The 25921-nt window shown below is 38.2% G+C and overlaps 1 protein-coding gene across 1 annotated transcript in view; it reads right to left on the reverse strand.

Moving 5' to 3' along the window:
* The window catches only part of VCAN (versican), a 105638-nt gene that overhangs the window by 42469 nt on the left and 37248 nt on the right, over window positions 1-25921 (reverse strand). Inside the window, exon 6 of the mRNA XM_068423091.1 lies at window positions 13925-17104. Coding sequence (XP_068279192.1) covers window positions 13925-17104 — 3180 coding nt within the window. The remainder of the gene's footprint in view (window positions 1-13924; window positions 17105-25921) is intronic.

A 25921-nucleotide genomic window follows, 5' to 3' on the forward strand; every position in this document is an offset into this window, starting at 1 on the left:
CAAGGTAGCCCCCATACAAAAAAACTATTTTTTTTTTTTATTTCAAAATCTTTATATTTAGGGTTTTTTTTCCCCCTTAAAATATTACATTTAAATAGGAACAGAAAGCTTCAATTTTACAGAAATAAAACATGCTGATAACATCTTTTGGGCCATTTTGCTTCATAGAAAAGGGATTTTTTTAATTGTTCTTTTCATCTCATTTCAAAAGAAATAAGATTTTGAAATACAGACGTTTCCTGCTGAAGGAAAATTCCAAGTGTCAGCCTTCGGTACATGCAATTCCTCTAACTTGTGCCATCTTGTAATATCATTAACCTACCTAAGCACGGTCAAAGTGCAGCAGTGCTTCAGGCATACCCCATCTCCCCAGTCAGGAAAAGGTGGGAATACTGCCAAGGAGCTGGTCTAAGGTGTTAAAGTAACATGGCTACTATTATACACACCTAAGTAAAAGACAACAAAGAAAGGTCCAGAAATAATTAAATTTTTAATTATTTTAATCCTTCTACCTCAACATTAACATGACTAGTATGTATGATGAGGTCTAGCAAAATCCAGCTCTTTATTACTGTTCAGTCTGAATAAACAAAAGGTTTTATTTAGTTCACTTAAAAATGTTCCCCAGATGGATATATATTTCTAAAAGTTTTGTTAACTTTGGCTCCCTTTAGAAATGCTTAAAGATGTAGGGCACATTTCAATAGGTGTATTTTTTTTACCTTCTAAATTTTATCAAATTTTATGTTTTGCTCTCCCTCTCAGAGTCAAAAGAGAAGTTTGCAATTTTTATATCTCATCAGCAGTAGAAAAAATAAAAATAATACATAAATTGACCTTGCATAAAAATCTCAACTACTCAAGTAAATTTCTGGAAGAAAATATTTGAAAAGAGTAATTTTTGCACAGCTGGCTGGGTAGGAGTTGAAAGTAATTCAAGGTGGGTGGTCAGTCTTGCCTCCTCGGATTCACTTATCCAGTCTGCTTTGCCATATTTGGGTTTCTCTGTTTCCATGCAAGATACAGCCCTGTTGAAAACCTGAGTATCAATTGCTGGCATGTTCCTAAACTGCAGGTTTTTTTGCAGCTATACCATTCCCCCAAGCTCTATCTTGACAGAGTTTTTGGCTACGACCAGAAACACCTGTGGAAAGTGGATGTCACTTATGTGGACATCTGTTTTGCACAGGGCTCTGGCCTGCATGGCTGTGCTTAAACAGCCCTGCCAAATTTTAAAGTAATAGACATGATGATGCAAAAACCATGTCAGAAATAAAGGAACCATTTTATTATAAAAGCATATCATGAAGCCTTCTGGCAATCTCTGGCGTTCCCTTCAGCCTCATTACTTCCTGCGTTCCCCCCTGACGCAGCAGTAAACTTGTTAAGAAAAAACAGATTGAGTGAAATGTCATGTTGTTAAAAATGGCAGCCTTGCAGTGTCAAGTCTAAGCCCCAGCAAGTGCAGGACACAGTTCCCTGGATAATGACTGAATATTTGTCATACAATATTCTAAGGACAACTATTCCCACTTCCTTTCTGCTCCAATATGTCATTAACAAAACAACGCTCCAGCCAGCGGTGTCTCCTCCTGAGCAGTCCCTGACACGAGCATCCTTCCAATGACAACACTTTACTTACTGCCTACGGAGAAGACAATTCTAAAACTCTGCAGGGCTAAACAACTCAAAACCAAACAACTGGCAAGTAATAAATCATTTTTTCCAGCTGAAATCATAAACAAAGCAAAAAGTCAGACTGTGCAGTCACACGGTATCTGGATCAGCTGGTCTGTCTGGATATATATATATAAAAGTCCAACTCCACAGGACAACTCACCAGGTCAGGTGCTAAACAGAAGAGCTGGCTGGGAAGGAAAGCAAGTGTTTGCCAAAACAACTTCAGCCTTGATCTTATGTGTGGTATTCCATGACTGAGGTGGAACCAGTAAGACATCAACAGGTCTTGCCCTTTCCTAGCCCACTTCACCACCATCCCTTGGTTACACTTACACCATGTTACACCAGGGCAACCTCAAATGCTTCTTCCATTACGCAGATGGAACAAAAAGGAACTAGTTCTGGCCCTACTAAAATGGGAAGAGTGTCCCCTCCCAGAAGTACCAGAACCTACTTATCACAACAAAAATTTGGGGCAAAAGTCAAAATACTACAGTTACAATGTCAAAGCAGATGTCCAACATTTGACTGCTCCTGTGGCTGCTCAGATGTGAAATGGACTGTAACGAATATTCCTTCCTCTGTCCCTTTCTCCAGTAATGTCAACAATATTTAGCTTTAGGAGCAAACGTACAGTACACTCCTTAATGTGGCAGTTCTGGAAAAAATTAGGTTGATATCATATTAGTGTAGGAGTAATAAAAGTTGGTTTACATAGTAGGCGTGTGCTAAATCTTACTTTCTTAATCAAAGAACTTTGTCTCAAAGGAGGAATTTTATGTGGCAAAAATAAAACCAGAAAATATTCTGATGTTCAAGATCTAAGACGGACAGACAGCAGTGTTTACGTATGTGGCTGTATATTTATGAGAAAAAAAAAAAAGAAAAGAAAAAAGAAAGAGAGAAAGAAATAAACAAGGGGGAGAGAGAGAAAGTGAGAGTGACAGAGAGAAGGAAAGAAGGAAAGAAAGAGAGAAAGAGAAGAGAGAGAGAAAGAGAGGTGAAGGGAGGGAGGGAGGGAGGAAGGAAGGAAGGAAAAGAGAGAAAGAGAAAAAAATAAACCTACATTTTCAGGAGGATCCTCCCTATGCAAAAATGGCTTCATTCTGAATAACTCCGTTCAAAGAACTACAGCTATGATGATGATTACCCCACCTAATCTACCCCACAATGCTCTTTTTACAGATGTCTGAAGAAGTTTATGTATCTGTACTGCCACATATCATGATGCTTTTCTTACATTTTATCCCCTACAATTTTCCAAGCACTTTCAATGTCTGCACAAGCCCACTGGTCGTGCACCCAGCACTCAAAATCACAGCTGATTAGGTACACTGTTTGGCTGCAGTCCTTGCTCCTTTTGGGAAGATATTTAGAGCTATTAAGCATGTGGCAACGTACACTCATTCTGTCATGGAAAATCTTTTTTTAAGCTTTAGTTTTCTTCCTTGAAATATGACCAAAGCTGTACTGGAATAGTCCACTGTGGGGCAAATCACTTGAATTACTACAGCAGCAGCAGTAGTAACAAATTACTACAGTATCTTCATAATATCTTAAATGCAAATATATGTTTTAGAGTATACAATTACAGTGATTATGCACATAAATATTGACATACATGGCACGTGGACTTTTGCACACAGATCTGAGTCTTGTGCTTTGCAAATAATATTCAGAAGACAGAGAGTGGATTCTGTAATTGCAATTTTAATGGACTATTCCTAGTGTCATCCCTTGCCTTGTGGAAAAAAAAAAGCTGAAAAAACTTGAAATTTAGGTATAGAGGTTAATAAACATGATTGCTTTGCATATTAAACATCCAAAGCACCTTAGGTATAAACCTGATTCTCAGTTAAACCAACATAAGGTTGTAAAAACCCCACTGCTGTAGACAGAATGACACAAGTGTAACTCTCTCTTTCAAACGCAATTTTAAGAAAAGGAATGCATTGCCATGTGCTTGAAAGCCTCTCAAAAATTAAGTACTAAACAGTATTTTGGTACATAATTTCTACCTGGTTCAACTTTTGGGGTGCCTTTCATCCCCACACTTTCCTGAACTCTGTAGAGACATGTGAACAGCAGATGAAACAGAAAGAAAAGCAGAGCAGAAAAGGAAGCCTGATGCAGCAAATACTCTAGAATAAGCTTACGCCTGGAGAAGGCTTATCTGAGCTGCAGTATACCTGTAAATATTTAACTATTTCATTGCTCAGAGCTGATAAAAGAACATATAATCTATACAGAGCACGAGCTTCTTTTTAACCATAGTATCACATGTATATATAAAAATGATAAATGGTTTCATTTTTCTTTTAAAAGCAGAACTTTTTCCATCTAAGTTTCTTTTTATTGGCAAAAATGGAACATTTGGAAAAATTTTGATTTGTTTTTAGAAACACTTGTTTTTTGAAAAAGACATTTTTGTTGGACAATACTTGAGAACAGAAGTTTTCAGCCAACTATAGCTAAAAAAAGCATATAGCCCAAGAAGCCAAATAATCCAATTAAGGTAAGAACAAATAAATGCTTGAGTGACATTTTGGAGACATAGAAATACTTCGGTTTCATTGATGTTCATAGTGTTCCTACTTCATGTAGGGTAGAGTATACAACTAGTTTATGCCCTCTTAGGTCATCTGGTAATCCCGGTAACTCAACATCATGCTAAACGGCTATCCGTTATGTTCACTGCAATACTCAGCAGTATTTCTCACTTGGCAATGCTGGACTCCTACATCCAACACCCACAGACAGCAAAAACAAACATCAGTGTCTTTGTTACCTATTGCAATTTAGTAATTTCCAAACTGTGGTGAGATTGACATTAGTGCCCTTCTCCCGGGTGGCATAAAATCAACAAAATTTAATTGTTGTTCAGATGATTAGTCCAAGAAATTCTGTGGAAGCTTACACTAACTTTGGTTTCTTCAAGCATGAAAAGGAGTACCTGCACTAAGGCAAAAGACGCCGTGACCACTGAAAATCTTTTTCCAGGTTCACTCACTATTGCAACCCCATTATCACTATCTGGTTTCACCAGAGGATATATCCTGTGGTCTTTACCCTTGCCTGTCAGTTGGACCAAGTGTACACAGCATTTCCAAACGACTCAGAATTTTTCTTGTAATATTTAATATTTAACTAATTATGTCACTGGAAATTCACTACAAGCCTGAGTAGTAAATACAGGAGTAACCTAAGAATAGTTTCACTCACCACTTCCAAGATTGGAAAAAAATAGTTTAGACAAAATCCCACAATAAAATCTTATAAAAAATCCCAATGCTACTCTGTGTACATATGGGCATATTCTTTGCTGTTATTTTGGCAAAAACCCTACATCAAATACATGGAAATTCTTTTCCTAATGCCAAAAACCTCCCACAGAAACTACGGAATTCTCGCTTGATGAGGTACTACATGAAAAATCCAAGATTATGGTTTAAAAAGTTAAAAATTAATGTTTCTTATGCACTCTTTAAGCTAAAGCTGGGTAACAAAAAAGTAATGAAGTGCAGCAGAGGTGATGTCAAAGCAGGCACGGACCGCTGGAAGATGAGAATGTTCATGATCAGGAACAAAATTGCAACTGCATTTCTCCTCCTTAGGGATTTCAGCTCTCATCATTAATGACGAGAAATTTCTATACATTTTTTTACATTGAGTTCTCCTCATTTAAGCAAATGCAGTAATATAGGACTGGTTAGACAAGTCCTAATGCAAGTCACTGAGCAGTTTTTTAAAAAATGTGAATTACTCCAAAGAGAAAGATAGATAACTTCAGATCCATGTTCCCAAAGGTGACACAAAATACACAGCAGACACTCTGAACACATCCTGACTTATGCCAGGAAATAATTCACAAGTATCTTGAAAGACACTAGTGGGTATTATGTATATTATTGATCAAATTTATCATCTAAATACTTCCAAAGAGAGGGAGATAGAAAAAGACCAGCTGGATTAGCAAGGATTCATTCAATCATTAAATCTAAAGTGTGCAAAGAATAACTGCAAAAAAAAACACTGAAAACTGCATACTCAAAAAGAAAGAATAGCCAACAAATATTTTTAAAGTGCTATTATCAGATTAATTATCAAGTGGCTCATTTTAAGGGAATGACTTTCTATTAAGATCTTTAGCCTTTGAGACCCTTCTAAAAATACCTTTATTTAGATTTCTAGGATCACATCCTGTAGTCACTCAGAGTTTCACTGTATCCAATGAATCATTTCATGTAAAGTAAAATGGTATTGATCATATTTTCTGAAAGAGGCAAAAAAGATTATATCCTCATCGTACATACTAAGAAAGATTTGTTACAATCTGGATACATTCAGAAACCTTTGGTACAGAAAACCACTTTCCTCAAAAAAATTAATTCATACCGTGTTTCCATGTAGACAGCTCATCTTTTCCGCAATAGGATTTCTTAAGACTTTCTCCATGTGTAAACAAACCTTCTAAACTGATTCCTCTCCTTCACAACAGAAGTATGAAAAACTACATTGTACCTATGAATAAAATTCCTTCATTTCTCTCATGAATAAACAAAGACCTATAAGAAAGCTAGAAATGTGTAATCCCTATGTCTAGATCTGAGACGTTTCCTTGGAAACAATGCAAAAAGAGCAGGGAATGTGTAGGCATCCTCTGAACAGTATTTAATGTGAGGGCACTGTTCTTTGTATCTATGGAAGTCTATAAAGGAATGTGAAAAAAAGAAATTATTGTTCTATAATAAGTCTTCAGGAAGAGCCAGCAATATTGGCCTAAGGACTACTTACTAATTCACAGTCTTAGCTTCTTGTGAAACTTTCTAAGTATCAAGTTCCAGCTCTGTTGGATATGGAGTTGTTTTTTTTCTTTTCCTTTGTTTTGCAAAAAGGAGCAGTGCACAAAAAGCTTGAATTTATTACAATTACTTGTCTATGAGGGCTTGCTTTCATACAGAGCATCATTGCTGTTGCATTTTAAACATGATTTATATGTGATGGTGTCTAACCTATTTTAAAAAACCCTCCACAGCACCAGTAAAACAAGAGTATTCTAATACAGAAAAGATTCCAACTGGTTTAATGAAGCAACAGGTCTACCAGTTTGGGTTAAATATGTGACACAAATTTCTTCTTCTGAAAAAAATCACCTAATTATAGAATGAACCAGAAGCTGTAAACATTATGAAGACATTCTGATACCTACCATCAACACATCCCCATAACAATTCTGCTCTCAATCACCTCATTGGAATTATTATGGTGCAATTACACTGGGGAAAATGATATTGGAATCTTGCCATGTAACCTAGGATTTAACACTTCAGTTACTCTAGACAAAATGAGAACTTGGCTGTCTCTATGTCAGGCTTTAAGAACAACACAGGGAGTTTGGTCACTCAGGGCATGAAAATGACTTGAGTAGCTATCAGACATTGACAAACCTGTTTCATTTGGAAATTTGTTTCAAAAGCACTAGGTGGTTTTCTTTCTTAGCTGAACACATAAGCCCAGGGCTCAAAAAAAAACACTACCAGGAAGGAACGCATTGCTAATCCAAACACTGAAATAAGACCACATCCATTGACTGCAGCGCTCTCTGGGCAGCAGGGAATGTGGTCTTTCTCCAGGGTTGATGAGGAACAGCAGCTGCCATAGTCTTAATGTCAGCTGGAACATTACAGTTGAGACAATCCCAGACCTCCGTTAAATAAATAGGAGATTTTGCATTTAAAAAGATGGGAAGTTGGTTCAGCCCACGTGAGGCCACTTTTACTATTGCTTCAACATCCCACCAGAAATGAATTCAGGTCAGTATAGGTGCACAATACCAACAAATTGTGGCCACAGAACACCACGTCCGAATGCATACAGGTTGAAATGTACTGGCAAATTAAATGGTACTTCGCTTGACGCAGTTTTTAGGTAAATTTGGAACTCTTCTTCTCTTAAATGCATGACAGTGATATCAAGAATTAAGCATTTGTTAAGAAAGCTGAACGGCTTGCACAGCCAGGGAAGTCCTATTCGTACACATTCACTTGAGCATGTTACCAGTCACTGCATAAAGCAACAGAATGCAGCGAATGAAAGACAGCACCTTTCCTTTACAGAATCACAGAATCACAGAATCAATCAGGTTGGAAGAGACCTCTGGGATCATCGAGTCCAACCATTGCCCTGACACCACCATGTCAACTAGACCATGGCACTAAGTGCCATGTCCAGGCTTTTCTTAAACACATCCAGAGATGGTGACTCCACCACCTCCCTGGGCAGCCCCTTCCCATGGCTAATGACCCTTGCTGAGAAGAAATGCTTCCTAATGTCCAACCTGAACCTCCCCTGGCGAAGCTTGAGGCTGTGTCCTCTTGTCCTGTCGCTAGTTGCCTGGGAGAAGAGGCCGACTCCCACTCCACTACAACCTTACAATACACTTTGATTGGGAATAGGTCCTATGAATAAACAATAGGTTTCAGCACCATATACTTTCAGTTTGAGGAGAAACAAATGGTGATTTCAGCACATAAAAGACAAAGTCTCCTCACCTTCAGCAGAAGTCTCTCTAATACAATAATTAATACATGTAATTTTTGAAAGGTACATCAAAAATTGCACATAGCACATGTGAGTATACTACAAAGAACAGTGTCAGGATAGATATTTGCCAGTGGGCATAAATAAAATAACTTAAAAGAGAACAATGTGGGTACAGGTGCAGGCAGATACAAGCCTATATGCTGCATGTTTTTAAGCTGGCTCTGTTGCAAGTGAGGTGCTGCCTGGAAATAGTGCTGCAAGGCATGCTGCTCCTGTCCCTCAACACCATCATCTGGTCTGGTCATAGCACCATCCTGACACCCACAGCCTCTGGAACAGAGCCAGCATCTTTCCTCCCAGCATGCGCCCAGCGCATTTCCACTCTCCCGTGCACATACTCCCCTCAGAAGTCAGCAAAATTAAGCCTGAAAGGGGACAAGGCTATTCTCTATAACTGAACAGAGAAATAAAAGTATCAAGGAATAAGTGTCAGGAAGAAAAAAGACCTATTCAAGCTCAAGACAATGCTGGCAAGAATAAACATGGGTATAAACTGGCCAAGAAGCAATTCAGGCAAAGTATTAGAATCAGACTTAAAGAGAGCCATGACGATCTGGGACAGCCCTCCAGAAGGAGCTGTGAAGACAACAGGATTAAATGAATTTCAAGACAAGGCCTAAAACGGACCTGAAAAGACTCTATTCTGCCTTCTTTGTTAAGGTTTATGACTATGACTCATTACCATTCTTCATTTCATCCAAATTTCACATGCCCTCTTACACTCCTAAGACAGAAATATGCATGTCAGAGAATTACATGTTGAAACACAAAGGTTTGTAACCTCTTTCCATAAAATTCCACATCTACAAAGCACAAGTTTCTGCAATTTCGTTCTGTTCAAAGCTGGAGGGGACAAGAAACCAGACAGAGCTGGTGTGAGTCCCAGGGTCCAATAAGCACTTTGAAACATATTCACTAAGTAAAGACTTTTAAATGTCTCCAAAAAATGCAGGTGTGCAAATTACTCCCGATACAGACAGGAGTTATGTTTCCAGCATCCCCTCAACCACTGTTAAACAACACCCCCACAAGAATTTTTCAGCTCATAAAAGCTTTATGAGCTAAAAAGTTCCTTCAGGTTTGTTTTTTTTTTTTTCAGCTGCTAATCCATTACCTTCCAGCAACAGCATCAGCCCTCACCACTACAATGCATAGGAGCTATGAGAACATAAAAGGGCACGAGGTGGCAAGTTTTGCATCTTTGCAGTGAAAGACAAATGCCTCTGTTCTATCTGATGCAATGGAAAGCTGCTAATGTGATAACACATCACAGTGCAGGGCTGTTTCGCTTTCTCACTTTCACAACATGGTCACGATCCCAAGGGAACAGCCTGTCGTTCCACACAACTGAATGAAGTCCCAAGCTCCTTCCATTATGAAACATGTGCATGGTCCTTTCTGTAGCATAAAAAGGGATGTTTCCCCATGCACAAATATATTTGCCTCATTAATTGGAACACCTGCCCTAGATCTGCCCATGTGCCATAGACTGTCAGAAAAACCATGCCTTGTATCCCTCATTAATTTGTGCACCTGCCTCACACTTGCTCACATGGAAGTATATGGACTGTTTGTACAATACATTTTCTCAATGAAAACTGCTGTATTCTTACACAAATAAGCAGCATAAGCCATTCAGCAGTATGTTCTTTCTTATCAGCACCAGAGCACATTTTCCAGAATTTAAGCTAATGAGCTTGACCTTCCACCAGGCTCCCAAATTACTTCTGGTTCCATGGGTAAATTCTTTTATCTAAAAGTAACTGAAACTTCCTTTATGAAAGTTTTAATTGCTTGCAAGCATGCATCTTAAAAGCTAGGAGTATAATTATTTACCTCTTGGATGGCGTATGAAAAGTCCTCTACGAGAAACTTTTTCTGGTCTAACAAATTTAAGGGCTTATTGTATTAAAAAATTGAAAGTATTCAATATCAACTTTCAGTTATGTATTTACTCATATTAAGGGGCATGTGTGTGTCTAAGACAGTCTAAAAGATCCTCGACACTATATTTAATTGAATTTAACCCAGTCAACATTCAACGTCTTTCAAGTGCAGCTTGAGTCTACAATACTGAAGAATAATATCCCCCACATTCCATACATCCATATCACATTCCATACATTGACAGCACATTCCAGCCAAAGACTTCAAAGCGTTTCAGCAAAGTTGGTGCCAGTTTAGCGGGGGTTTGAGACTGAGAAGAAAGGCACAAGAAATCCTTCCTGCTTTGTCCTCCACCAGGGCATGGCCACAGGTGACTGACCAGACCCAGAGCAGCAATGGGCTGTTCTCACTACACCTCACTGGGAGGTAGCACACCCACTGATCACAGAGGAGGTCCTGTGCTGCTAGGGCTGTGCTCTGTTCTGCTTGCTGGGAACTGCTAAAGACGTCTGCATCTCTCAAAACTCCATTCGTTTGGCATGACCCTTCTCAATAAAATATTGTTCATAACTAACAAAGCCTAATAGCACCTCCATGGAGCACTTAAGTATTATTATGCCTATGCTACAGATGGTAAATGGACGTGCAGAGAGCAATATTCAGCTATGTTAGTATAATAGCAAGTTTTTACTGTAATTAAGTGATACAGCTGATAGGAAACAAAACATCATGCCGTATTTCCGCTGAGCCCTGCTTCACTGTTAAACTGTTGCTTCTGGCAAAAGCTGAATAACAAAGAGGTGAAGAAAGATGAAAAAAAAAACCCTAATCTCATAAATATTTCCAACACTTGTGCATATACAAAAAGGGAAATAAGATATTCATTTACACACGATACTGTTTACACAGCAAACCTCTCATTATTATTCCTATTTGAAATAGCTGTTCTTTGAAGGGCTTTGGTAAGCAAGTTGTCATTTCTTAGGAAGCACTTTTGGACTCTTCACTTGAAAATCATGAACGCCTTTGCTTAAAACCCTCACTGATTATTTTATTTGAGAACGCCAAGCTATATTAACTTGAAAACATGCCAAAGCAAAGGAGGAAAAACCTTTGTTTTATCAGAGAGATGTAATGATGAAAACTGCATTTCTTGTTCCCATTTAGCTGAGAATAAAAAGCCAAAGGTACCGTTTATGTAGCTCCTGTATGACTGCAGATCAATTTTCAAACAAAGAGTGATAGAATAAGCAGTTGAACTCTACCCTAGTGAAAGGCATATGTTAGTAATATTTGCCAAATCCATTTCTCTTCAGCACCTCCTATGTACATTTTCTTCAGCACAAAGATAAGTTTATGGGCTGAGGAACAATGAAAGGAAAATGCACTTGACAGTATTGTTCAGATGCAGTCTTTCATTTCTGGAGAAATAAAACAAAACACTAATCTGAATCCTCAGACAGAATAAATCTTTGGCAGATCTAACTTAACTTGTGGTAAGTAGGTATACGGTGCCTCTTCTCTGTGGATAACTAAATGGAGGAATTTTCACTGTCAGATTCTGAAAACAGAAAAATAAAACTCCTTTTTGACCTTGCACTAGATACATGATAAATCCCTTCATGTTTAAAGAGAATACGGATACTGACATATAGAGAATTTCATAATATTTCAACAACAAGAAATTTTTTTCTATGCTGACAGACTGAATCATCCCTAAAGGCAGAATTTTAAGGATGTATAACTTTAACTCTGCTTATAAACACCCCCACACATATGCACATATATACCCGGAAAATGCATGCACAGCTTTAAAAAGTTTGCAAAGATGCAGAAGGCAAATCCTGAAGAAAGTCTGTCCTAAGGATCTGATCATCCAAATGAAAGCAAGAGTAGCTATGAAGAGCATCTATGCATTGATCCACTGTCCTTTAGATAATCCCACTTGAACTAATTCCTAATTTAATGAATCACAGTACCCGCACCATTCTGAAAAAAGTATAAAATAAGATTCTCCTTGATGTATATGGAGAGAAAACTTGAATCACATACCTTGTGCACTATCTGAAGAAAACACCAAGTTTCCACACCTTCCCAAACCATCTTACTTCTTTCCGTCTGCCTGGAACATAGAGCTGTCCAGCACAACCCACTCTCCCATATGCAACAAACTGTAGTATAACTCAACAGTGTAACAGGGAAAACTAGTTCACTCCTATACAGTCCAGCTATTAATTATTAAGCCGAATTAACCAAATTTCCACAAGAACATAAGCATATAATATGTGGCTTAACTCTAGTCTTGAGAAATTACCCTTCTGTTCTGACTTACCAGACTTGTCTCATTTAACTGAGACTTCCAAGACACTGGCAACAGCTAAAGCTTCAGTCAAAATAATGATAATATATCACAGAAACAAAAGCAGTGTTTAAATGTTAAAATAACAGAACTATTATTTACTGACATAAAAGGTTAAGCTACCACTGATATGACTTGTGCAGTTTTGCATCTTGTAAATATAAAGTAGGACAATAAGCACAAAGTGAATAAAGATACAAAATCCACTGTATGAGAAGTCCAACAATGATACAGCATATCTCAAGGAAACTACCTCTGCCTTTTGATTTTTGAATGAAACACTACCCAGCACAAACCTGACAAAACCAACCAAAAGACTTGCATAAATTACGAATTCTGTTGGATAAGTTCTTCAAAGATATGGATGTTATGGCCGAGAACCAATGAGAAAACAGTTTCTTATATAACCATTCAAAAGCATTGCATATAGTTAAAAGTATATAAGACATAAAACGAATTTTTACTGTGTTCCTTCAAAAAATAGAATTATAAAATAACTATAAAATAATAAAACATAATGCAACATTGAGCATAATACATATTTTGACCTTTATCCTTTTTGTCAGTTCTTTTATGCTTCATTTAAAAAAATAAGGTTTTACCAAGACATCTTAAATAATAGTTATTTGACAGGCTTCTTTAATGTAATATTGCATAGCCTTCAGCTATTGCATTATGGAGACATATTCATCATAAAACTCAACAGTTCATTGCTACTGCAGGAGTTTCTGTTCTGGATACCCACGGAATTGAAGCTACATACACATGTACAGTGCCATCAGCTAGAAAATGTAACAAAACTAAAAATTATGTCAATTTGCATCACAGATTTTGTAAAACAGATTAAAAAAATGTAATAATATGCTACAAAAATGTGCAAAAACCCTTCCCCCAAATCACAGGAGGTCCACTTGCAGATGTGATAGAGTGCCTTAACCTTTTTTAGCTGACTACATTGTACATGGCATTGTTAATTGCTACAGACTAATGGAATGTTAAAATAATCTAGTACTTTGTTTAGGACTAGTAATGCATGGAATGGAAGCTGTGAAATTAAATGCTTGTTTCACAGATAGCTGAAGTTAAATCAGTGACTTGACAACATTAAATAAGAAAACTGGACTATAGCCATCATGACTTTTAAGAGGAAATAGAAGTTTCATATTCTTTCTAATCCCAAAGCATATATATATATATAACACATTTCTGAGGGTTTTTTTTAATGGATAGAAAACTAGACCTACCAATATTTAGTAAGTTGCTGTCTAGATAAAACTTGTACTTTGCATCCTTCAGTGATCCAAGAGACATCTCCAGTATATTTTAAAGTACACCGGTTCGTTATGATAAACTGTCCATTCTGATGGACTGCAGGTCTAAAAGTCAAAATCTTACCTGTATCATTGCCTGTGATTTGAATAACATACAATCTTATGTCATTTCCACTATCAGGGTGTGCAGTAGAAGGAGACACCTCTTGAGGTTGTAAAGCCTCTATGGCCTCCTTCACTTTGGGTGGTGCAGTAGGTCGTGCAACTGCAGTAGTAGTTGATGCTGTGAAATATTCCTTATCGATTTCTGGCTCTAACATTTTTCCTGCCAGATCATCATCATCAGTGGCTTTACTAGGAGAAATAGATTCATCAATTATGATGATGTCATTGCTTGTTACCTCCTCTTCTTCCTCAGGAATAATACGTGGTGACTTTTGAGTAACAAAAGGTTTGGATGCTGATGTAGGGTGAATTTTGTCTACAGCACTAATGGAAGGTGTTGTTACATCGCTGAGAACTGTTGCCTTATCTGTTGCATTAGCTGAAAATATAACTGTTTTGGTTTCTTCAGGTTCTTCTGATGTTCCTGAACCTTCCAGAGTTTGGCTTGGAGAGGCTCCCAAAGTCAGATGAGTAATGCTTTCCACAGCAGAATGACCTGTTGGCATCGTATGTGGGGGCAACACAGATTCCCAGCTCACTACATCACTGTCGCCTTCTCTGGTGGGTGTTCCTCTGCTTTCGTATGTTTTTGCTTGTGTACCCGCTGTTATAGGCATCACTTCAGTGACCTTCTCTTCCTGACCGGTAGCAGTTCTAGCTTTCGGAGTCACTGTGAGATGCAAGGTCCTGGTGCTAGTTTCATCAGATCCCAGAACTCTTCCATAATCTGTGAGCTTCACTGCAGGCACTGATACTTCTGTTTCTGGATATGTCTCATCATAAGCTGAACCTGTCTCATCCTGTTTTTCCTGAATAGCTGTTTGAGATGTTTCAGATCCTGGTGCCGACTTTTGTTCATGTATTTGGACAGATGTCACAGATAAGGTAGACTCTGTGGCAGTATCTGGTTCCATATCTTGATCTTTTGTGGTGAGTTCTTCTGGGAACACCTCACTGTCTTTTTCAGCTGTTTCTGTTGCTTGTGTATGAAAGATACCATCAAAAGGAGTCTGACCAGTAACTGGCATATCTCTAGTGACCTCACTCTCTACAGTAACTGGAACTAGGGAAGCATCATGTTCGTTCTGCGGAACTGTAGTATCTACCTTTGTTGCATCTGTAAATATAATAGATTCCTTCGTCCCTCCAAAGCCAGCTGATGGTGTTCCTTTTCTGTCTTGAAGCGTTGCCACTGACTCCTCCTCAGCTGATACTGCAATGCTTGTCTGGCCTTCCTCTGTCACCATGTATTTTGAGACCTCCATTTCAGTAGAGACTTCTTCAGCAGGCGTTGACACTGAAGTCCCAGTAGCCTCTCTTGGTTCACCTTCTGGGGTAGGGATGGACATTTTCAAAACATACCCTGACATTTCGTATCCTCCATGTTGAGTTACCTCCATGACTGTGGGCATAGCAGTGGGCATAGCAGTTGGTAATACAGTAACACTTGAGGAGCTAAAAGACTTTATTGTTGCTCTACTTTCATCCACTGATATTTTGGATACTGTGATCATTTCCAAATCCAAAGAGCTACTTGTTTGGGAGACACCTGTAGTATCTTTACTCTGATCAAAATCAGCTGATACAGCTTCTTCATCACTTTTCGTTTCCACTGGCTCCATGCTTGCTTCACTTTCATCTGTAACTGCTGAAATCGGAGCTCCTGGATGCTTTGTATATTCTGTAATTTGCCCTGGAGATGATGTAGGCTCCATTCCAGAGATACCATCTTCTGTATCTAACTCGTGTATTCTCTTCGTATGAGATGACTCTTCTGTCATATACCCCTGATCTTTATCTGTCGGCAGCCACATATCGGAAGCTGGAGGAGCCTGTGTGAACTTCTCACTTGCAGAACAACCCTTAGATTCTGCTGTAACACAGGTAGGAATGACGGTTGAAGCATGAGGGTTCTTAATATCCATTGTTCTCGTTTCTGGCTCCTTTGTTTTTTCCTGCTCCTCTAAAACGGCTGATCCTTCTGTTTGCCGAGATGAGTGGATAATAGATGTGGTGCCTTCTACAAAGCTTTGCAGGGAAACAGTACTTCCCGAGAGAGCGATGGCCTCAGATCCTGTTTGATTAACAACTGATACAGAAAAGGATACAGGTATTCCAGATGACACGGTAGGCTGCACATTTCTCAGGTCCTCTCTGCTTCCTTCAGCTGATGCCTCATTATCAAATACCATGACAGAACTAAATTTAACAAATGGAGTTGACTCATAGGCTGTAGAAAATTGTCCAGTGGTTACTGCATGCTCATCTACGAGTGTCTCTGATTCTGGGGGGCTACCAGTAGCCACACCAGAAACTTTATCAGGCATAATGGTGTACATGCTCTCTCTGCCCTCCCCCTCTGTAGTAAGATCATACTGATCAGTGAACAAAGCTTTAGGGATTACAACAGTTGTAAGTTTCTTGTCAGATTTCGCCTCCATTGACTTTTTTGTGGGTTCTTTTGTTGAGTGGGCACCAAGATACATGTTCTCTTTTGTTAGTGAAACTGAAGTCCCTGTCCTGGGAAACTCTCTCCGAGAAGCTGGTAACAAGCTATCTGTAGCTGTCATCATAGGACCCACTTCTATTTGTTCAGTCTGATTATCAGCATCATGCTTTTGTGTATCTCCTGTTTCAGTATCTTCCCATGAACCAGTGGAACTCTTAGCTACAGCTGTGCTATCCTGAAAAATTATAGAGGTCAAGAAAGCGTCCTCAATGCTTTCAGACCTACCTTGTTCCTCGGGCAATTCTGCTTCAGAGTAAGTGTGCTCCAGTTCCAAAGCTGCAGACGTGCTCTCTGTTAACCTAGGTGAAACATCATATTCAGTCCTTCCCAGTGTATCGTAAGTGCTAATTTCGCCATCTGTGACAGTCTGAGGTAGAAGGGTGGTTAACTTAATGTTCTCCATAAGCACCTCCATTTCCCTTTTTTCCTCAGCCACATCAGTAGGCACTTCTGTATATTCTTCAGTCTCTAGGGTTGTTTCCTCCAAAGCAGGGACTTCTGTTTTGGTGACAGTAATCGAAGTCTCAAAAACAGGAGGCTTAAGAGTAACTTTAGCAGATGACAATTTCACACTGTCAGTTTTCAGAGATGTAATCAGCTTAGTTGTAGGCTCTGTTATGATTTTTTTACCTTAAAAAAGAAAAAAAAATGTTAAGGAATCATTCAGTCAGAACATAAATATTACATTAATTCAGTTTGAATGTTCCAAACAAAAACGAAAAGTTACACTGGGAATTAAGTGTAAAGGTCAAAGGCTTTAGATAGTTGTTTAGTGTACAACAGAGCTTTGAAAGAGAGAAAATAACACATTATAAATCTGTAGAACTTCTAACTTAAAGCCAGATGAAATGAGAAGAGTAGCAGTATTATTCATATTCATTGTTTATATAATTACCCCTAGAAGTCCTCACATTATACGAGTACCCATCAGACAGCTAAGTACCGATCAGGGAATATAAAAGTTTATTTCGTGGTGTCATGACTGAGTGGTACTGAAAACCTGTGGGTTTTCTTCAAAGCTTACTGTAGCATACAACTCAAATGTATAAAGGGAGTGAAATACCACTTTAGTTTATTTTCAGCACGTAATTACAAATTGCAAAAAGGAACCCTCACTGGAGTGAGAGTATGCTTAAGCAACAGGAACAAACATGCCATCAGAAAGTACTGTTTTATAATGCCGCAAGAGCTGCTGCCCTGCATTTAAATTATACTGAGAGAAATTTATTATGGGGAAAGGTGAGAACAGTAAACCATAAGATCATAAACTTAATACTGTAATGATGTTGATCTTTGGAAAACACTTCAAAGATATACATCTGAAACTCCTTCACACACAAAAGTACCTCTATGGGAGTGTTGAACATGAAAAGGCAGAGTGTAGAACCCTCTGAATGATGGGAAGAGTAAGGGGCCAGCTATCCTAGATTCACAAGAGACAGAAAGAAAGGTCTTTCCAGTGAACCAAATCGTGATGCTTTAAAGAGTCTTGCTGCCTTATGCCTTGTCCACTCCTTCTGCCCCAGATTTCCATCCTATCTGAGGGGGAAATGTGTGCCGACAACCATGACATTGCAGTGCCATGGTATTTTAAATGGTTGGATTTAAAACTCTTGAATTTGTTCTCAGAATACACGATTTACTCAGGAAAAGCCCAGGGTGAAAACTTCCTTTCTGCCAGTTCTTCCAGGTCGACAATCTTCAGAAGGGCAATGGGAGCAGACAGGTGGAAGGTGTCAACCTCTTAAATCAGTGTTGTTAATTGCTAAGAGACTGAGAGTCAAAAGCCTTATACATATGCAAGTAAAGAGCAAAATGTGGTCCTTTAAATCACAGTAAGCATAAGAAGAATGTATTAAACAGGTTGTGTATATGAAGACCAACTGCTTACCAGAGAGACACAACTACACATATAGCTTCTTGCAAAAGAAAATATTGCTCAACTTCGAGTAAAGAAATCTATTCCCCTAACATGCAGAAATCAAAACAGTTACAGTACTTTACAAGAAAATACTGAAGCCAAAGGCTCATTATTATACCTGTGAGTTAACAAAAGAGATCAGGAAACTACTCAATGTAGGGTATGAACACCAGCTATCAGGGGAAAAAGTGAGTTCAGACTGGATTTTTTACTGCCTGCCATATGAGGATGAAAGATGTTCTAGATGATGGTGCAGCCTCTGACTGACTTGGGACTTGGAGGAGCTAACAGTATGAGCAAAGAAGAGGAAGAAAATAAGTGAAAAATTTAGAAAGACTCAACTTAGTCACATATTTGTGCAATGACGGTTTATACTCAAACACACGCAGTATGTATGCACAAATGAGTTCTTTTCACACACCCATGTCTAATTAGGTACCCCTTTGATATTTGTAGATATGAATTCCGCATGTGCGAGTTAGGGTCACACAAATATTTGTTTAGTTTCACACACCAAGCTTTGAAAATGTCACCTTTGTAAGAGACCTCTTTGATTTACCCTGAAGTAGACAGGTTTGTCAGATGATGTCTGCTTAGGATTTCTAGAAGAACGGGTAGATTCACAGAGTAGGGAAATGAGGAAAAAGAGCTGATATTTCAGCTTTCTTAAATGAGAAATGAAAGTGAAAAGGAAATTGTGAGGGTAAGAAAATATGATGTCGTTATGTTTAGAAGTGGTGGTGTTCTTTGCCAGCAGAAAAAAGAAATTGATTCTTCTCGCTATTGTATGTTAAACCTTTTTCTGGTTTTACAAAGAAGACTTAGCTACTTACATACTCTTTTTTTGTAGGTTAAAACATTCAGTTGAGCAAGAAGGAGTAAAGTCCTTGAAATCCTGCTAAGCAAACCACAGCCTTAACACAAGTGATTTTTGTGTACTGGGGTTCTGCAACCTAAAGTGGATGTTCATTGCTCTTTTCAATGCCCATGTGATTCAAGTGTGAGACGATATTCACACAATCAAGAATCAAGAAATTCTTACAATTTTTTTTCTGCTTTCATGGAGATGGTTTAAACCACAGAGTTCTACTTCACAGCTAGGGAGTGAAGAGTGCACAAGAGTAAGTTAGCACTGTCCTCCTGAGTGGTAGTTAGTAATTGTTAGATTTCTACCAAAGAATCCACCATTTTGCCTTAACAGCTCTTTTTTATGGCAAAATGGAAAGGAGACAGCATAGTGTCATATTCTCCCTTCTAACCATAGGATGAGTTTCCTTAGTGCAGATTGAAGTTGTTTTGCAGCCAACATCAAGTACTCATTCAGACCCCAATTACCATATTTTAAGTGACTATCAAGATCACTGCCTAAAAGAATATGAAAACATAATACCCTCTAACAAAGCTAGACAAAAATGAGGGCATGGGGATAGATTTTAAAATCTGTGGAAAAAAAAGGTAAAATTTATTTCATCACTGCTGGGAAATTACGTACACATAGTCAGAACAATTTATGTAGCTCCCCAGTTTCCAAGAAATGTTTGGAAGCCCAAAAGTTCACATACTTATGCCTGAGATGCAGTTATTTGATGTTCATGACTCATTATCTGCTAATTACTTGGCAAGATAGGTACACATTAGTGAAGTAAACCTGAAAAAACACCAAGCGTATTTGATTCCCTCATATTAATAACTGAATCAATAAATATTAAATTCATATACTGCTTTAAGAAAAGCACATATTTTTCAAAAGTGTACCAGTAAACAGCCAAATTTTCTCCTGTGCTGACATGGGGTTACCAGTGTGCAAAGAGCAGTTCTGGTTAAAATCAAGTACAGGGCCTCTAAAACTACTTGGTCATAAATACAAGATTTTTTTCATACAGATCATTCAGGTTTGCAAACTTGTTTGAGTGGATCAAAAAAAGATGCTTCTTCAAGGAGAAATCTATCAATGTGATTTTTTTTTTCCTGTGGGAAAAGAAAAAACCAAAGAGAAGGTTGCTTTTTTAACAGACTGAACACCAGTTTGAACAGTCGTCTGCTCCACCCAGATGTTTTGCATTACTGTACTCCTTGCATCATGCATGCAATATGCTATCTCCTTTGTCCTTCTTCTGATTCAAGACATGAGGTAGATTTTCCTAATAAAATTCATGAACATATTAGCAGCAAGAAAGCAAATTATCTCACCAACAGCTGCTCACATCAAAGACTATCTTGTAATTTTTTAATCGATTCCTTTTGTATTGAACAACCTTCATGAAGTTGATTTTGGATGGAGTATATGACTTTGCACAGATACTATATTTTTTTACTCTATCTTTATTTTTTTCATGCTTTCACTGTACAACTTTTTTTTTCTCTTCTCTACCATCATTGTTTAAATAAGGATTCAAAATAATGGAGCAATATTAAAACTTAATGTTTTTTCAAGGAAATCACACTACACAACTTTAGACATGGTTTAACTTTGAGATCACCAAATAAGGACTTCAATATGTTCTGTGCTCTTTAATAATAATTTCAGGATATCTGAGTGTACCTTCTGGAGAAGAAAATGCTTATTTTAAAGATTATATATATTATAGTTTTTATATATGCATTTTCAGCATATATTATAATTTCTATCTATGCATTTTCAGCATAACCAGTTCCACAAAATTTTTAACCACGTGTCTGATTTGAGCCACTTAAGCAGTTTCTCCACACTCAGAAATATTGTTTGTGTGTTTACGTTTAGTTATGTACTTAAGAACCTGGAAGAACATAGACCCTACAGATAGAAAAAAATTTTTTTTGAGCCATTGCCAACAGCCAAAAGAACAAAAAATTGGTTTATGTCAGAAGAAAACCTGGAAATAGTGAATTCTTCCTATGAACAGCAGCCAAAATAAATTATTCCAAAATGTCAGTAATGTTGAGAGAGTGAAAGTTAATGATTTGACATCTTCCAGCCCACTTAGAGCACGATGCCTATGCAGAGTGGTTGCTTTGCTTAATTTTTACATATTTTTTTAATGTTAATTTGTTTGCTGCTTTGTTAAGTTTGTTCTGTGTCTCTGTCCCTTCCCTGCTACCAACACTGGCAGAGAGGAGAGTCTTGAATGTTCCCCTGACTCCAAGAGTTATGCCAGCTGGAGTTTAAATTACTGGCAGAACCTTCCAAACTGGACAAGTCTAAGAGTAAGAACAGATCAAAAAATTAAACACTGGTGCTCTGGGTTACAGTCTGAGACAGAAACCTCTCATTATTACACTGACTCTGTACCCACTCATTTACTCATTTCAGGAAGCAGAAAGGTGGACTGGGGATGTGGAGTTTTGTTCATTACTTATGAGACATGTGGTAGCATAAGGAGGATTCAAAATCTGATACTGTGATACTGCAGCTATAAGAGTTTCTCTATAACTCCAGGTGTATACTCGCAATTACCTACACTGTGTTTTGACATCAAAACACAATCCAAATGTAATGGAAAAAAAAATTTAAAAATCTAAATTCAGTATCCATTCGCACTTAGAAAATATGTGCAATATCAGAGAAAATTAAAGGGATTCTTAAAAAAAAAAGAAATTTAAAAGCTATTAGTCTATCTTATTTGCAAGGAAACACTTAAAAACATAATGAAAGGTCATGCATCTTCTTCACACCACTGCCTAACGTTCTTTTTTCTTCCAGCTAACAAAACAGCAGAGGCAGCAGCTCTATTAGGTCTGTGAACACAAACACTCTTAAGTAAAACCACTTGCTATTTCATAACTTCTGAAGTCAGATGGTTAAAGGGGGAAGGATATGCTATCTCCTGGTTTCCCCACATGCAAGTGTAGTTCTGTGAACAAATCTGTCAATCTAGCCACAAAAGAATAAAAGCAAAAAGCATATTTCTTTCCACATTATTTATAATAAAACTGCCAAAGAGGACAAAAAATCAGCGAGCCTCTTTAGTCAGCTCTTCCTAATGAAATCTGTATCCCAGCACCAAATAAAAGCAACGATCTTTGCTTCCTGACCACAAAAACCAATTGAAGAACAGAGAGAGCCAAGATTGTTGGTCGGGTCAGGAAACAGCAGCAAAATTCTTGCTGCTTTGCTCTCCCCACCTAGTGTGAAAAGAGACAAATTACCCTGGTGTCCCATGAGTGGTACCCAGTTCCCACAGCAGTGAGTAAAGGTAATAAAGAGCAAAACCAATTTATCTTTCCCATACTTGAACACCTAAAGGGATGGATTGTCTGTCTTCACCTTGTTGCTCTTAATCCTGTCCTTGTTACCTGACCCATTCAGTGATCTGAGGGAATGAAAGGAAAATACCTTAAACTGTGTCTTCTTTTCTTTCCTTCTTTCCCTCTGTTTGCAATGTTTGCACTTAGGGACTATTCTTAAGGAACCCAGTTTTGAATCACTCAGATAAATGCAAGTTCACTTACTCTGGCAAAAGAAGAATCTCCTCCTGAAGCTCCACCTCCTGAGGCTCCAAACAATTGCTCAGATAGATTGATAAATCTGGTTCTCTCTGTTCATAGTTTACATAAAATTTAAAAGGCCAAGCTGCACTCAACCACCACTGCCTCCTCCTTCTCAGGAGTGAGGTACTAGTGAGGTCTACTGCACAGGATTGTCTGAAGTGTATGGAGATCTTGCTGTTTTCAGCACGGTCTGACTGACTTCTCAAAATTCCTTCGCCACGTGGCTGAAGCAGTGGGGTAAGAAACATGCTGCAAACTGTTAGTGTGCACAGCCTCTGTGATGTCTGTCTGTTGCTATAAATCCAACAGAGAGCTTCTGGGATTTATTCCTCCTAACACCTGGTCCAAGATATTACTGGAGATTGCTGCAGCTATGTAGGTCTTGCTAAATTGCATATCTGAGAGAAGCACAGAGATCTACCTTCTTAGCAAAATAATAAAAGCTAGAGAATTGTTATCTGGTGGTAGCTGCCTCGGTAAGGCAGCTTAAGGCCTTTGCATAGCTCCACCTTCACAGGGGGGAAAAGACGCATGAGCAGAGCCAACCGCCTTGTATACGCTGTGGTCAGCGCCATGACCTTGAGATGCTTGCCTCCTCAGAGGCACTTTACCCATTCTGATATGGGACTGTGAAATGGTGGAGGACACTGGCTTTATTAAGTTCATCACTCCATTGTGTTTTGTCTAAGATAAAATCTTTTTTGTTCTTTTTCTTCAGATTGACAATTTTGTTCCCTGTGTGTCACCACGCCCTATGTCTTCAGTATTCTGTAGTCATTCCCAAACTGATCAAAAATCCACAGATCTCCCATAATACAGTCCCTGACATCAGGCTGGGAATAGTTCCCTCATCCAGGAAATAGCTGGGACATGTAGCTACCGATGGTTGCTGTGGAGAAGGACAGAACTGCCTAGTTATTCAAAATTTTCCAAACTAAGTCACATGCGGCAAAAGGGAAGACATTTCTTCTGCCAGCTTTTGAGCCATGCCTAAAAATCTTATCCTTTCTGCTGCTGGACAAGTGGAGCACGGTTGATGTTTTCTGGGCTTTGGCCTGCAATCATGGTGGCTTATGCTGTAGGACCTCCTAAAGAAGGAGCTTTTTTCTCTTTCCCTGTTCTGAAGCCCTCCATAGGGGGTTTGCAACACTGCTTGCAAGTTGTCTTGCATTACCAAATACCTCTGTCCTAGCGAAACACTCTTACCTGAACTGACAAGAAACAGAGGGTTTTGTTGGAATGGTTTTGGGGTGGGCGGGGGAGAGGTTTGCAGAGAGACAATTTTTCTCTACTTTCATCTTACAAAGGTCTGTCCTGCTACATACTATAAAGGTTGCTGATGTTTATGTTTCTTCTGTAGCAGTGTGCTCTGATTTTGAGATTTAGACAGATGAAGTATCAAAGAAAGAGGCCCTCAGTCACAAGCAGTGGTTGGCTTGGATACACTCTTGATGGGGCTGTATTGAAACAATCAAAACGTGGACTCCATTCCTGATGAATACATATGGCAGTGCAGTCTCAGAACTGGAATTTTCCAATCTCCAGTTAAAATGAACCCATAACGCCAAACCAAAGTGGCATAACCAAAGAGAAACAACAAAGGTGCATGAAACAAAGTCAAAATGAAAGAGAAATCTGAAACAAAATTGTCAAATCCAGAGCAAAATGGTCAACACGTGTTTTGAGTAAAACAAAAAATGTTTTGCTGAAAGATTTGCCAAAATCAATACAGGTCTATGAAAGAATGCAGCTCAAATAAATCAGTGTTTCTCAGCAAAACACAGATTTATGTTTCAAAAATTCAACCACCTCTGTGTATGAGGTGGTTGCAGCACATCCAGTTTTGTTGCAGGTATGTAAGACAAAAAAACTGTATACATTTTGATTAGTGCATTTCTGGAGTGCAATTTATTCTACAGATGCTGTAGTACAAAATGCCCCATCCAAAGTCAGTTGAAGTCTGTGGCAAGATTCCCATAAACTCAGTGAATTAGATCTGGCAAGACTTGGGGGCTGAGGGATGGAATTAAATAAATATCCTATAGCTTTATGCAAGAACTAACTATTAAAAATGAATTTTTTTTTGCTGATACATGTTTTATTACCTTACAAATAAACATAAGTGTTCAGCAACAGTTGTTCTACTTTTTTTTTTAATTGTAAATATGTTAATATGTTATAAGTCCTATATGTTAACAATAGAAAAACTTTTCCTCTGATGATGGCCTCCAAGAAGCTTCAAGTACTTAATCCTGTGTCTAACCTGAAACTTTTTCAAGCCCCATCAGATACATGATTAGGTACCTCTCAGAAAAAAAGAACTGAAAAGTCTGGTGAAAGTCTTGGAGTGATGAGATGAAACACGCGGATACTGTTTCAGAAACTCAGAGCCATGTGGTTTCTGTAGAGTGAAAAACACTTGTGATCAAAGTGAAGAAGGTTTTTTATTTTTTAAACAAGATTTTTACATTTTAAATCATGTATTATTAGTCTGGGCCACTTTTCCTTTCAGAAAGTCAAGACACTGTGTACAGCGTAATTTTGTAACCAGAACTCTGCTGAAGTTAAAATCCTGAACTTAACTGTACTGTTAAATGTTGTCCAGGTTGGCTGTGTTATTGAAACCAGTGCATATCATTTTTAAGTTTCTTTGCTGCTTGGGTTACTGTTTTTCACATATTTTAATAAATATAATTCTTTTTTAAAAGTAAGTAAAATGTTCAAAATATGGATTGAGTTTTCTTTAAATGCAATTTAAAATTAATATTTTGAGGTTTTCCACCAAAAAGACTTTTAGTCACAGGACGAGTGAAGACTCTAAGCAGGGCTGAAGAAAGAGATATCCCCTTTCTTAAATATATGATTTGTCTTTGTAATGACTAAAACAGATGCTTGCTTTGCCACTAATCCATTGCTTTAGGGTATGTGCAATTTCAAGCATTGGACTCATCCTTTCTGTGGCTGGGAGGCATTAGTTTTGGTGGCCTTACTCAGGGAGTATAGTATTACTCAGTATGAGTAAAAGTGGCAGACACAGGTCCTTCATCATTGCCATTTCA

The sequence above is a fragment of the Nyctibius grandis genome, chromosome Z (genome assembly GCF_013368605.1).
Source record: "Nyctibius grandis isolate bNycGra1 chromosome Z, bNycGra1.pri, whole genome shotgun sequence".
NCBI classification, from domain to species: Eukaryota; Metazoa; Chordata; class Aves; order Nyctibiiformes; family Nyctibiidae; genus Nyctibius; species Nyctibius grandis.